Source organism: Augochlora pura, chromosome 4 (assembly GCF_028453695.1).
Source record: "Augochlora pura isolate Apur16 chromosome 4, APUR_v2.2.1, whole genome shotgun sequence".
NCBI lineage: Eukaryota > Metazoa > Arthropoda > Insecta > Hymenoptera > Halictidae > Augochlora > Augochlora pura.
Window position 1 is genome coordinate 6,777,194 of NC_135775.1, and position 12,553 is coordinate 6,789,746.

Here is a 12,553-nt window from a genome sequence, read left to right on the forward strand (position 1 = left end):
TAATTGTATCTGATACCTCAGGTGAGTCAGGACACGAAGGCACGGCTGCCTCTACTAGTCTGCATCGAACGACAGTCTGTCCCAACGTGTTCCTAGCTACAACCTTGTAGCTACCCACGTCGTGTTCCTTCGTCGAATTGAAGCTGAGTATAGACCGCCCGTCCTTATCTTCAGTGACCTTTATCCTGCTGGTCTCTTGGATCATTATATCGTTCTTGAACCACTGAATCAATGGTTTAGGACTTCCTACAGCTAGGCATACTAGCTGAGCAGGCTTTCCTTCTTCGATCGGTCTGATTTGCGGTTTCTCGCGGAAGAACGGGAGATGACCTTCTTTCTTGGATTCCAGCATCGCTTCAGCTTCAGCGTAGCTGTCCAGTCGCGTTCCCAATTCGCGTTTCAAACGCCTGAGTGTAAAGTTATCGGGAGCTCCGTATCTACTGATTCTGGCACGCCTCTCGTCGTCGATCTCTTCATCCATTACATCCGTGAAACGGCGACGTTCACGTATAATTGGCGCCTGAATTGAAGAAAGAACGAGTCGAGAATTGTCAGATAATGCCGTTGATTTGAATTAGGAGCTACTAATTACCCTCCAGTCGAAGTTTTCTTCGGCGATGGTACGGGAGAACCCTGGGCTGCGGTTGCAAGCGACCTTCATGTATTCGCGCAAACGTACAGGGAAATCAGTGTCCCGAAGCTGAAGAAGATAGGTATCTGGTCCGTTCTGATAGCTGCAAAGACAGATATGTATAGATTATTATTACAATGTAAGATTTAACTTGCAGCGAATATAAAACTGAGTCATTTTTTAATCTACTACTCACTGGCTTTCACTTTTGATGATTCCAATCTCAGTATCAATTGGCTCTCTTGAGGGTATCTGAGTGTCCCAAGGTTTCGCGGTTGGTTTCTTCGAGGGACTGTATATTCTGTCGTCGCTGGGCTCAGGAGTGTACTTATGACCAGGTGGATAAACCATTTTGGATGGATGCTCGAAAGCAGTTTCCAGTTTGCGTCTGCGGAACCATGTGCGGCAGGATGCGTTGTTGTACCAATCGCTGAAATAATTATACTCCGATTGAACAACGATCCGTTGGACGCGAATTATGGTATGTCATTTATGCTATGAAATTTACCGATATAGCTTGTAGTAGTTCTTCAAGTTCTCGGATGGTATCTTGTACAAATCAGTAGCGGACCTGTCAGCGTAACCAGTGATCCAAGAATGAGCAAGGGCAGCCTTGACGTCCATCCTCCTTTCGCAATTGTACATTAGTAGGAGACGAATGAAATCTCTCGCATCTTCGGAAATATTTTGCCAGCGGTCATCGAATTCCCATTTTCCGTCTCTAATTCTCAGCAGAGTCTCCTTGTCATTGAAGCCTCTGAAGGGCGAAATTCCAGACAATAGGATGTACGTGATGATACCAACGGACCACATGTCCGCGGCATAGGATACTCCTTCGTTGTTCGTCACTTCAGGAGCCACATACTCGGGCATCCCGTATGCCAAAGTCATCAGCTTGTTCTGAGTTATTCTTCTGGACAGACCAAAGTCACAAATCTTTAAGTCGTCGCCTCCCGTATGTGAAATTAACAGGTCTCCGAGCTGCAAACAAATTTTCGAGATTAAGACAGATCACGTTGTCGACATTGTATTGAACAAACTGACTGCAAAGGAAACAAACCGTGAGACCAAGATGAGCAAGGTGGTTGTCGTGCATGTACTCCAATCCCCAGAGCAGTTGCCTAATATAACCAGCGATTTCAGCCTCTGTGTAGTATGCTTGCTTGGTCATGGTGTCCACCAGTTCACCACCGGCAGCTCTAATATTTGGTTAAGAAACATTTCATTGAAACCGATCACGAAGCCGCTTAAAGAAACCAATAACAATGAAAGCAGAAGGTAATAAAACGATAAAAATATTTCTATCGAAGGATACAGTTCTATAATCAACGTGACGGTGTGGTCGGTCTCGTAAGCATCGTGCAATCGCAGCAGTTTCCTATGGTTTAGGCTGTTCATGATGTCCATCTCGTTGTACATGTACGGTTTCAGATCTCCTCTGCCATGCATGACCTTAGCCGCGTAATTTCTTCCAGTGCACCTCTCCACAGCGTGGTAAGTGACACCTTGGGTACCACGGCCAAGTTCGTCACCAAGATCATAGTAATCATCGTACGGTCTATCATGACGTGTTCTAATGTCGCTCTTCCTCTTGTACGTCCTGAAGCCGTACTCGTGCTCGTTCTCTTCCACGTGTAGCATTACGGAACATGATATCGAGCCTGCTACGTTTCCTGCGCTAATCGAATAAAGACCCTCATCCTTCACTATGGTATCGCTAATGATCAAAATCGAAGTATCCGGTTCTGTGAATTCGATCTGGAAGAGTAGAACCAATTTTTGTGAATTGAAGAACCTAAGTACCTAACCTACTGTAAATTAAGATTACTTTCGAACTGACCCTGATCCTTGAAGAGGAAGTCAGGGGCTTCCAATCTTTGTACCACTTAATCTCCGGGTAGGGTACACCGGTGACCTTGGCCATCAATTGTCCGGTTCTTCGAACCATCACGATCACCTCTTCCGGCCTCTGTATAAAGGACGGGTACTCTGCGATCTGCAAGCGAACTCTCTGTCTCGCCTCGCCGTGCTCATTAGTAGCTACAGCTTCGTACATCCCTTCGTCTCGTTCGAGCATCCTGTTGATGAACAAGGTAGCCTGTCCGTTCCTGGTGTAGCTTTGATCGTATCTTCCACCGGATTCTATCAGCTGATCGTTGAAGTAGTAAGACATCTTCGGCTTGGGGTAACCATAAACGAACCAGAACAGATTGCAGTTGTGATTCTTCACGCCGTACTGAGTGTCGTGTTCCTGTCGGAGGAACCTGGGCGCTTGGGCATAGTTATCGTGCGGTGGTCTCTCGATGTCAAAGTCCTTCGGGAAGTAAGGGCTGGTTTCCGGGCGGAAATCAATGCCAGGCGGCAGATAGGGGAAGAACTTTGGAGGATCGGGTTCGAGTTTGGCGCGGTACGTTTGGGCGAACGGCGATGGGTCGCTAAGCCCATATTTATTTTCCACGCGGATGCGGAACTTGTAGTCCCTGAAAGGTTCCAGGTTGCGGATATCGCAGACGCAACTGCGAATTCCTGAGCGAGCAGTGAACCAATCGCCGTCTGGCAGCTCGCACATCTCCACTTGATACGTGACCGGGATTCGGGGACCTATGGGTATGGACGGTTTCCAGGATAACGTTAAGTGACGATCCATCATCCTGCTAATGATTGGACGGTCGGCCAGCGGCAGCGGGACACCGGATTTCCGGTACTTGTCGAAGTCTGCGTACTGGTCTGCGAGCGGTTTCTTTGGACGGGGTTCCAGTGCTGAAGAGAGGAATATATAAATCAAATTGATCGGATTTAAATGAGGTTAAGAAGAGAAGATTCTTACATTCGTATATCAGCTCTGCCGTGCACGAGTCTGAACCGTGAGGGTTTACTATTTTCAGGACGTATTTGCCTGCATCCAGTTCGTCCACGTTGGCAATGACAAGACGCAACAGGCTGCCTTCTTGCTCTGTTCTAATCCTGTCCGTCTGCCAGATTCGATCGCCATTGCGATACCATTCGAACTCCGGCTCCGGATTACCCGTGATACAGGCGGTGAACTTTGCTGGCATTCCTCTATACACCTCGCAGTCACCGATCCTCTTCAAGAAGGATGGTGGTTCGATCTTCTGCATCTTTCCTCTGAAAACAGAATAGATAAATGACAAGCATGAAATGGAAACACTGATAACGATTGAATTGTTCCAAAGAAGCGTACATCTTATCAACCACAGCCAAGTTGGCGACGCATTCTGCTTCCCCGCTGCGGTTGACCGCTTTGCACTTGTACAGTCCAGAGTCATCGTAAGTACAGTCCTTCACATACAAGCAGCAAGCATCGCCGTCTCGTTTGATCTTGTACTTGTCGTCGTCTTGCACGATCTGCTTGTCGTTGAAGTACCAGCTGATATCTGGCCTCGGGACGCCAGCGACGCGAGCTGGAAACTTGGCGTCGAAGGTGGGAAGCTGCTGGAGATCCGTGAACCTCTGCGAGAAGCTCGGCGGTGTATAGACCTTTCTGATGTTAGCCGTGGCCTTGGTCGTGTCTTCACCGAGCGGATTGGCTACGCGACACTCGTAGACACCGGCATCCTTTGGCTCGCAAGGATTGATCTCGAGCTCGGTCTTCTTTCCGTCGCAGGTCACTGTCAAGCGACCAGAAGACGACACAGGCGCACCATCCTTGGTCCAGCTGACATCTGGCACAGGATTGCCAACGAACGAGGCGGCGAGATGCAAAGGTTGACCTTCCTCGACGTACACGTCCCTCATTGGGTTCACGAAACCGGGCTTTTCTTCGGGGACTCCCTCTTGCAGTTTGCTCATGATGCTGATGGTACCCTTGCACGAGGATGTGCCTTCCGTGTTACCAGCTATCACTTGATACTCGCCTGCATCTTCTGGCGTGGCCCGTTCGATGATCAAAGCTTGACTTCCGTCTGGTAGACTCGCTGTTTTTATACGTTGTCCATCAGGTTTAATCTAAAAATTTACGACGTTTCGAGGTCAATTTTATCGATTCCACGATTTCAACTGTAATCGAATTACCTCCTCTCCATCTTTGAACCACTGAAGCTGCGGCGCCGGTTTCCCTAGAACTTTGACCTCCATCTTAACTGGGAAACCCTCAACCACAGTCAGAGGCTGCAGACTTGTTATAAACTCTGGTCGCTTTTCTTTCTCTTCGACGGTTACTTTAGCGGATCCAGAGGTCTCGCCCAGCGAATTCGACGCTGTTAAGGAATAGGTGCCAGCATCCTCCGGACGAACATTGTCGATTCTTAAACCGATCAGTCCATTCGGCTCGTTCATGAAATAGATCTCCTTGGAGTGTCGCAATGGTAGTCCGTCCTTGAACCACTGCACCTGAGGATTGGGGAAGGCAACCACTTGGGCCTCCAGCTTCAGCGGTTGGCCAACTACTGCTTTGGTGTCTTCCAAGGGCTTCGAGAAAGATGGTTTCCTTCTTTGAGCTACAATGATAGTACAACAATGTATCATATTTTCTATTTTTAGACATTTTCTATTACTCACGTTTAATAGCTACAGCACAAAGAGACGTGTGTTCCCCTGTGGAGTTAGTGATCACCAACTTGTAAGCTCCGCAATCGGTGGGTTTTACGTTGTCGATGGTAAGCTTAATAGAGCCATCCGGAAGGCATTCAAGCTTCACGTGTTCATCAGGAACGATCTTCTCTCCGTCTTTGAACCAAGCGACGCTCGGCATGGGACTACCGTCAACTTTAGCTCTCAGCTCCAAGGGTTCCCCTTCGTCGACGTCCAGTGACCTTGGCAAAGATTGACCAAAGCTAGGTGTGATCAGTTCCATCTTTAACTGGCAAATAGTTTGTGCGCTTCCGGCAACGTTGGTCGCCTGACATTTTATAGTGCCAACGTCGCTTTGAGAGAATGTTTTAATAGAGTAGGTGCTGTCCACGATGCCGTCCACGTGAGTGCTGATCGTGTGACGACTGTCCTCCCTGACCTCTTGGTCGTCCTTTAGCCACTTAATCGTGGGCTTGGGGATGCCAGTGATCCGGACCTTCAGCTCCAAATCGTCGCGGTCCTTGATGGACGCGTTGCTCAGGGTTTTGGTGAAGATCGGTGTCTCAGCTGGAATATTTTCAAATTACAAATTCAAGAATTTGTGCAAGCATAAGATGATACTTACTGTGAGGTTCCAGTTTCGCTTGCGCGCTCGCTTCGCCAAGGTAGTTCTTCACCGACAAGGTATACACTCCCTTGTCTTCAACCTCGACGCTCTTAATGATGAACTTGAATTTATTGTTTCTCTTATCTTCTTCAAATTCGAATCTCTCTCCCTTCTCTAACTTTTGACCGTCTTTTATCCACGTGATGTCCGGCTTAGGGTTTCCTTTAACGATGGCTATCCATTCTAGCGAATCTCCAACCGATGCAACCATGTCCTTGAACTCTTCGATCTCCGGGCGTAATAGCAGGTTGAGGAAAGCCTGAAAATTAAAGCCTTTAAATTATTAATAAATTTGTCACAGTCAACGTACACCGTAGGTACTAATTGCTACTAACGCTGGCTTCCGCCTCGCCATATTTATTCTGCAACATCAACGTGTATTCTCCAGTGTCGTCATTGGAGCATTTAGGCACACCCAGCGTAATCGTTGATTCGGTTAATTTGTCATTAGCTGGTTTATTCTCGACTTTAATTTTCAGTCGACTGTCGTCCGCAGCGATTTCGTCGCCTTTGAAGAACCTGTTAGAGCAAATCGAATTTAAAACATTGAACGTTTTAAACAATGCAAGGTAAGGCGTTTCTATATTGACCTACCTAACGCTTCAATCTTTACGATGCAATAATACAACACAGCAATTATGTTTAATATTGAAAAATATTGGATATTGGAAGACTAGCGATTGTACTTACCACACCATTTCAGGAACAGGGTCGGCAGTGATCGTAGTCCTGAACTCCCCAGAATCACCTTTGGCCACGTCGACATCGGCCAAGGGTTCGATAAACTTCGGACGTCTCAATTCGTCGACGGTGCCGACGGTAAGGTATCCTTCGGCGGTGTCCTCGCCGAGTTTGTTCGTTAGCATGAAGGAGTAGACACCTTCGTCCTCGAGGATGGCTTTGTTCACTTCCAAGGTGTAATTTTCGCCCGTGCCGCTGATCTTTATGCGATCTCCTGCTCGCAATGGTTTTCCGTCCTTGAACCATTTCGCGTCCGGCCTCGGCAGACCGGTCGCTGTGATGTCGAAGTGGACCTTCTGAGTCTCGTAGATCGTTAGATCGGAGAGACTCGCGCTGAGGATGTGTGGAGGCGCTACACGAAAAATGAGAGCATCAGCATCGCTTTCATCGTGAATGACTCCGAGAGTCATTCATAGTATCTCTGCGTTTTGCCGTGCAGCTAAATGCATCTCGCTTACTACGTGCTGCTTTTGTTATTCAACAGTTTGTTAAGACACTTTTCGAATGCCAAACAATTTTCTACTTTTTCTTTTTACATATATTAGCAGTACCATTAAGTAAATAACAGTGTCGAAAAATGACAATTAAAACCTTGACAATTAGATATTATTGGATATCGATTTCGCATAAGACAGCTAATTACTTCTTGGCACACTAAATATTTGATTACTGTTTGCGTAATCATCTGTGCGGTAGGAACAAATCAAAATGGTGGCGATTCAAGTAATTACGCCCTACGTGACCTTAGTATACTGGGTTCAGCTGTAAACCATGGCAGTTTCGGGTATTTCAGTTTCCTAACGCATAAAGGATTCACTTCCTATAGTTACAGCATTCCAATTATCTGCTTACCTTAGGTTACCAACCTCCATAGCGTTCTGGCAGTGTTTTGACCGACTCGTTATACAAGCAGTGAGTATTGGGTGTTGGTCAGAAACGCTAACAAAATTTTCAGCCTTCCCAGGATCAACCATCATTCATCTTGCTTTCATTCACCCCATGGCGATCAACGATTATGACTCTTGATGTAAATTCAATTTTGTTAGACGCTTCCGACATTGACTGTTAACGTGCACAGGCGAGAAGCGTGTGCGGACATGTTAGGATGAAGTAACAAATCAGTTAGAACACATAGGGGCCAAATTGGGACAAACGTGTTGTAGAAATCAAAAGCCAGTGATCAACAATAAGCGAACAACGGCGAAGAATAACAGCCTGATCTCTGGTGCGTTGATCAATAAGATCCATTCTCGCAGCTGATATGACGGACCGATCCACTCGTACCTGAGTCTCTGCTAGATTCCTTCTCAAGTATATCGTCAAGGACGCTGCGTTGTCGTTTAACGCGGTCTAGAAGAGCCTCGAGCTCCTCGTCAACTTCCTCGTCAGCACTGAGGGCAGCCTTCAACGAGCTTTGCCTCGACAGCGACTTCTCCGATGCCTTCAGCGACTCTCTCGAGTCCATTCTCTCGATTCTCGAGCTCTGCCTCGACAGACCGTTCTGGACGGATGCTCTGCGCTCCTCTAAATTCGTTTCGACCGCCTTCTCGGCGATCGAGTTCGTTCGTTCTATCTTCAAGCTCTGTCTCTTCAGTTTGCTCTCTTCGATCGTCGGTGTCTGCGGTTGCTCCAGCGTTTTTTCGGTAACCTTCTCCGACGAAGGTCTCCTTTCCATCTTTTTGGTCTCCTTGGAATATCCATCAGTCAGTTCACCGTTCCTAGGCTCCTCCAACGTCTCCGCTACGGATTTTGTTGTCGACGTCTCCTCCAACGATCGCTCTTCGATGATCGTCTCCGTGAGCAGAGTGCCCCTGAATGGCTTCGCCTCGTCCTGAATCTTCTCCTCGATCCCGTTTCCATTGAACTCCACGTAGGACCCGTTCACGAGCTTCAGATCTTCGGACAGCTCGGCGCACTGGATGTCGTCAGTGCTAACGTCCCTGGAGATCGCCTTCAAGGTCGACTCATCGTCCGAGACGGAAACTATGGAGACACCCCGATGTACCTGAAGCGTCGCTCGGTTGTCCTCGCTGGTTTCCGAGTACTCCTCGATCAGAACACCGTTCTGCGGTTTCTGACTCGTCTCCTCATGTACGCTGTAATTGTACGAGGCGATCTCCTCGACCCGAGGACTCTCGGAGTACGATTCCTGACATTCGACCTTTGTCGCGGTCATCTTGCTGATCGTGTGGCTCTCGTCGGGACCTGCGAACGGCTTGGTACGTCACCGATATCCTCGGACGCTACTTTTAACGCTACTATTATAGACGAGACGCCATTTTTTTTCTCTTGCTGCGAGTTACCGGATTAGGCGAGAAACCCGCAGCCGTCTTTCGATATTTCAACGATGCTGTTGCCACCCACGTAACCGCTTTTACTCCGTCTGAGGCTCGTGAAAGCTTTGTTCGGTGTGGCGTTATCTGTTCTCGCGACGGCGGATTTGGCGACTAATAATCAGTGGAAGACGATACGGACTAGGCTATTTATTGCCAGGACTGGAAAGACTGATCAATTTTTACCAGTTATCGGAATTAATTATCTTTTAAGTTGTCTTGTTAAAAAATTATACGTTTAGCTGTTCAAATTTGATTGTATTACAGCTTCGCATTCTGATTTTGCTCGCGAAACCCGCCACCTCGAAGATTGTTACGCGTGCGTGTGCGATATTACCTGTGAGTATAGCTTCGTGGGTTGTCTTGGAGGCCACGGAGATCGTGATCGTGTCACCCTGGTCACGTATTACTTCCACACTTTGTGTCTCCAGCGTTACTCGACCTGAGATTTACACCAGACATAGTTTTTTCTGCTACGATCTAACGCTACGCTCAAACAGCCATCCCTCAACAACTTTAATCGCCGAGACTATCGTTACACATTGACGTTGGCGTCGACGGTGACGAGTTTTGTACATCGTATCGCAAGAATTTCGGCAGATAACGTGAACAAGAAGTGTGTAGATCAAAGTCAAACAATTAACAAGAAAATCGTAAGCCTGTGTTTGCGCGAGCTTCCGCTCAAGTGCAAAGTGTTCTTATGTTTCTCTGTGACCTTATTGCAAAACTTCAATTTTCGATCTTTCCGTTCAAACTTGATTTATTTACGTTCGATTCTTTTTTAAAGAAAAGGTTCTACGATCGTTTTGCATTACTGTCACAGGTCCATTTGTATAAAAAAATAAGCAAGAGCTTGAACAAAAAAGTCCCGGTGCGTTCAAAAATATCTCTTACCAAAATCTTGCGACATCGCGTCGATCATAGGACATAGATCGAAGCAATCGAAGCGTATCTATAGCATATTTAAAATCTCTCTATACAGCTCACTCGTTTTAGTACTCATCTCTTTAGATCTCTGATCGTGATTCCTGCGACAGATAGGATTACCTTCCGGTCCCGATTCCTCGGCTTGCTGTTTCTTCGAGTCCACTTCCTCCTCCACGATCTTTTCCTCCTCCTCGACCGTGATCTTCTTTATTTCCGTCTTTTCTTCGCTTTCCTCTGTTTTCGCTATGGAATTTACATAGACAGTGGGACACGGGTTTCGACAGAAACGTTCATAGTCGCGTCGTGTGTCGCGTTCAAAACAGGAGAAGTAAACACATGTCAAAGAGAAGGAGACACGGCGGAAAACGAGTTATAGACACGTGGAAACATAGAGAAATGCATGACACGAAGAAAAGAGAAAGAGTGTGTGAGTGATAGTAAGAAGTAAGGTTCACGTCAACTGTCGGGTGTCTGGCGCGACATTTCAATGTTTGTATAGGTTTCCGTGGTTTTGTTACAAAGAGAGTACTGTTGTGTTCTTGTTTCGTTCATATCGGAAACGATCAACAACAAATTGAACACGAAACTGTACCTGTGCTAGCAGTACTTACTGAACCTTGGAAAAACCCGGCGATTTGCTAGGGTTTCGCAGAAACTAAGAATACGTACGGACACGTTATGTATTTTGATGTATTGTTCCATCGAGACTTCACACTTTGGAAAATTATATTGCAAATTTGTCCGATCTTTTTACTAATCCCGAACTCTTGTTGATCAAGAGAATCTTGTTATCGATGGAACAGTGCAACAATTGGACCAAGAGGAACGCTTAGAGGTCTGCCATAATTCTTTACGTTTGGTTGAAATTATTGAAAGGTTCTTATTAATTGTATGGTTCTTATTATCACGACTAAAACAATTTCTAAGAGTGAATACAAAATTTTCTCATCTAGGATAGACATTCTGGTCCAATACCTAGTGCTATGTCAAGAATGATTTCATCTTTCTGAATCTACAAAGATCAATATGATTGACAAATATGGCAGACCTTAAAGCACCAATGATCTCTGAAAAATCAAATGGATCCTTACTCATGACGATGACTTTGCTCTTGCTGGTCACATAGCCGAGTTCATTCTCAGCTCTGACTTCGTAGACACCGCCATCAGCACCCTTGACCAAGGTGACCGTGAGATCGTAGCTTTCTTGACGCTTGCTGTCCCTGGATATTTTGATCCTAGCGTCCGCTGATACTTCCTGTCCGTCTTTGAACCATTTGACCTCTGGTTCCGGTGTACCAGCCACCTCGAACACCAGTTTCATGGTGTCTCCTTCTTTCACCCTCTGATCGGTGAGCTTCTTGATCAGTCTAGGCCGTGTGTTCACCGTCAGGGTCGAACTAGACTTGATCTCGCCGTACTCGTTCCTAAGTACGCAGCTGTAAGTTCCCTTCATCTCCGACTTGACCTCTGTCATCTGCAGCTTGCAGAAGTTCTCCTCCTCCGTGCGAATGTACTCTTTCTTCTTCTCCGTGATCTCGACGTCGCCGATGTACCAGTGGACGCTCGGTTTTGGAAAACCGTCGACCTCCACAGCGAATTCGACGTCCTTGGTACCCTCGTTCACTGTGACGTTCGTCATCGTCGATTTGAATCTTGGTATACCTCGTACCTGTGGAATTTATAGCATTGTTCGCAAAAATATGTATAGCGCTTTTAATCTTATATATATACGCGACTGAGAACATAAACGTTCGTTACCTGAATCTTTGTTTCATCGGATACAGTGCCATGCTCAGAAGACACTTCCGCTTTGTACACGCCAGCGTCCTCGCCCACCGTGCTCATGATCTTTAGAACGAACTTATTTCCTTCCTTCGCCATTTTTATACGACTATCTTGCTCGAGAATCTGTCCATCCTTGTACCATTTGATGGAAGGAGGCATTCTGGACTCAACGTCCACGGACAAGAAGAGGTTCGCGCCATTGTCGAGGATCTGGGGCTCGCCTAAACCCTTGACAATCTTTGGCGGACTGAGAACTCGAACTTTCCAGATTTCCGTAGTCTGATTGACGTCGTTGCGAGCGAAGATAGCATAAGAACCAGCATCATCTATTCTAGAGTTCTTTAATATCAGCTTGTAAATGTCGTTCTCCTCTTTTACGATAGTGATGCGACTGTCCTCTTTAAGCTCTTGTCCGTCTTTGTACCATTTTATTTCCGGTAGAGGTGTAGCCTCGATCTGTAACTTCATCGTTATAGTTTCGTCGACGGCGGCCGTCAGATCGGCTTGCTTCTGGATGACTTTCGGGGCAGATTTTACGATCAGTTCGATCTGCGTGGTGTCCTCTCCTAATTCGTTCTTCGCCAAAATCGTATAGACACCAGCGTCTTTTGCGGTGACATTCTTGATCACCAGGGACATCGATTCTTCGTCCTCCCAGAGATACTTGTACCTTCCACCAGCGACGATCTCCTTACCGTCTTTCGTCCACTTGATGTCTGGTTTAGGATATCCTCTGATCTGTAGCTCCAGCATCGCCGAACCACCTGCGCTCACTTCGGAGTGTCTAGTTTCTGAAGCCAACTTCGGCCTCTCCGGGTCTTTCAGGAGTTGATTCACTGCTCCTTGGACGGTCAACTCGGCGCTGCAGCTAATATTACCTGTTCATTCGAATCGGAAAGAAATTAATCACTCTTTTGACTGTTCTAACTCGAAACTA

At 46.7% G+C, this 12,553-nt stretch overlaps 1 protein-coding gene across 5 annotated transcripts in view; it reads right to left on the reverse strand.

Annotated features, from left to right (window-relative positions):
* Obsc (Obscurin) overlaps nucleotides 1–12,553 on the reverse strand; it is a 38,031-nt gene that overhangs the window by 1,907 nt on the left and 23,571 nt on the right. For 4 of the 5 annotated variants that reach the window (XM_078178511.1, XM_078178509.1, XM_078178510.1 and 1 more), the window contains 19 exons: nucleotides 11,590–12,494; nucleotides 10,921–11,500; nucleotides 9,950–10,072; nucleotides 9,240–9,344; nucleotides 7,854–8,774; nucleotides 6,519–6,921; nucleotides 6,164–6,347; nucleotides 5,787–6,087; nucleotides 5,150–5,728; nucleotides 4,664–5,088; nucleotides 3,834–4,597; nucleotides 3,459–3,757; nucleotides 2,472–3,391; nucleotides 1,947–2,389; nucleotides 1,692–1,830; nucleotides 1,140–1,612; nucleotides 828–1,061; nucleotides 593–734; nucleotides 17–520 (listed from right to left, as the gene is read on the reverse strand). In XM_078178511.1, coding sequence (XP_078034637.1) covers nucleotides 17–520; nucleotides 593–734; nucleotides 828–1,061; nucleotides 1,140–1,612; nucleotides 1,692–1,830; nucleotides 1,947–2,389; nucleotides 2,472–3,391; nucleotides 3,459–3,757; nucleotides 3,834–4,597; nucleotides 4,664–5,088; nucleotides 5,150–5,728; nucleotides 5,787–6,087; nucleotides 6,164–6,347; nucleotides 6,519–6,921; nucleotides 7,854–8,774; nucleotides 9,240–9,344; nucleotides 9,950–10,072; nucleotides 10,921–11,500; nucleotides 11,590–12,494 — 8,444 coding nt within the window. The remainder of the gene's footprint in view (nucleotides 1–16; nucleotides 521–592; nucleotides 735–827; nucleotides 1,062–1,139; nucleotides 1,613–1,691; nucleotides 1,831–1,946; nucleotides 2,390–2,471; nucleotides 3,392–3,458; nucleotides 3,758–3,833; nucleotides 4,598–4,663; nucleotides 5,089–5,149; nucleotides 5,729–5,786; nucleotides 6,088–6,163; nucleotides 6,348–6,518; nucleotides 6,922–7,853; nucleotides 8,775–9,239; nucleotides 9,345–9,949; nucleotides 10,073–10,920; nucleotides 11,501–11,589; nucleotides 12,495–12,553) is intronic. The other variant, XM_078178512.1, reaches the window with a different exon arrangement.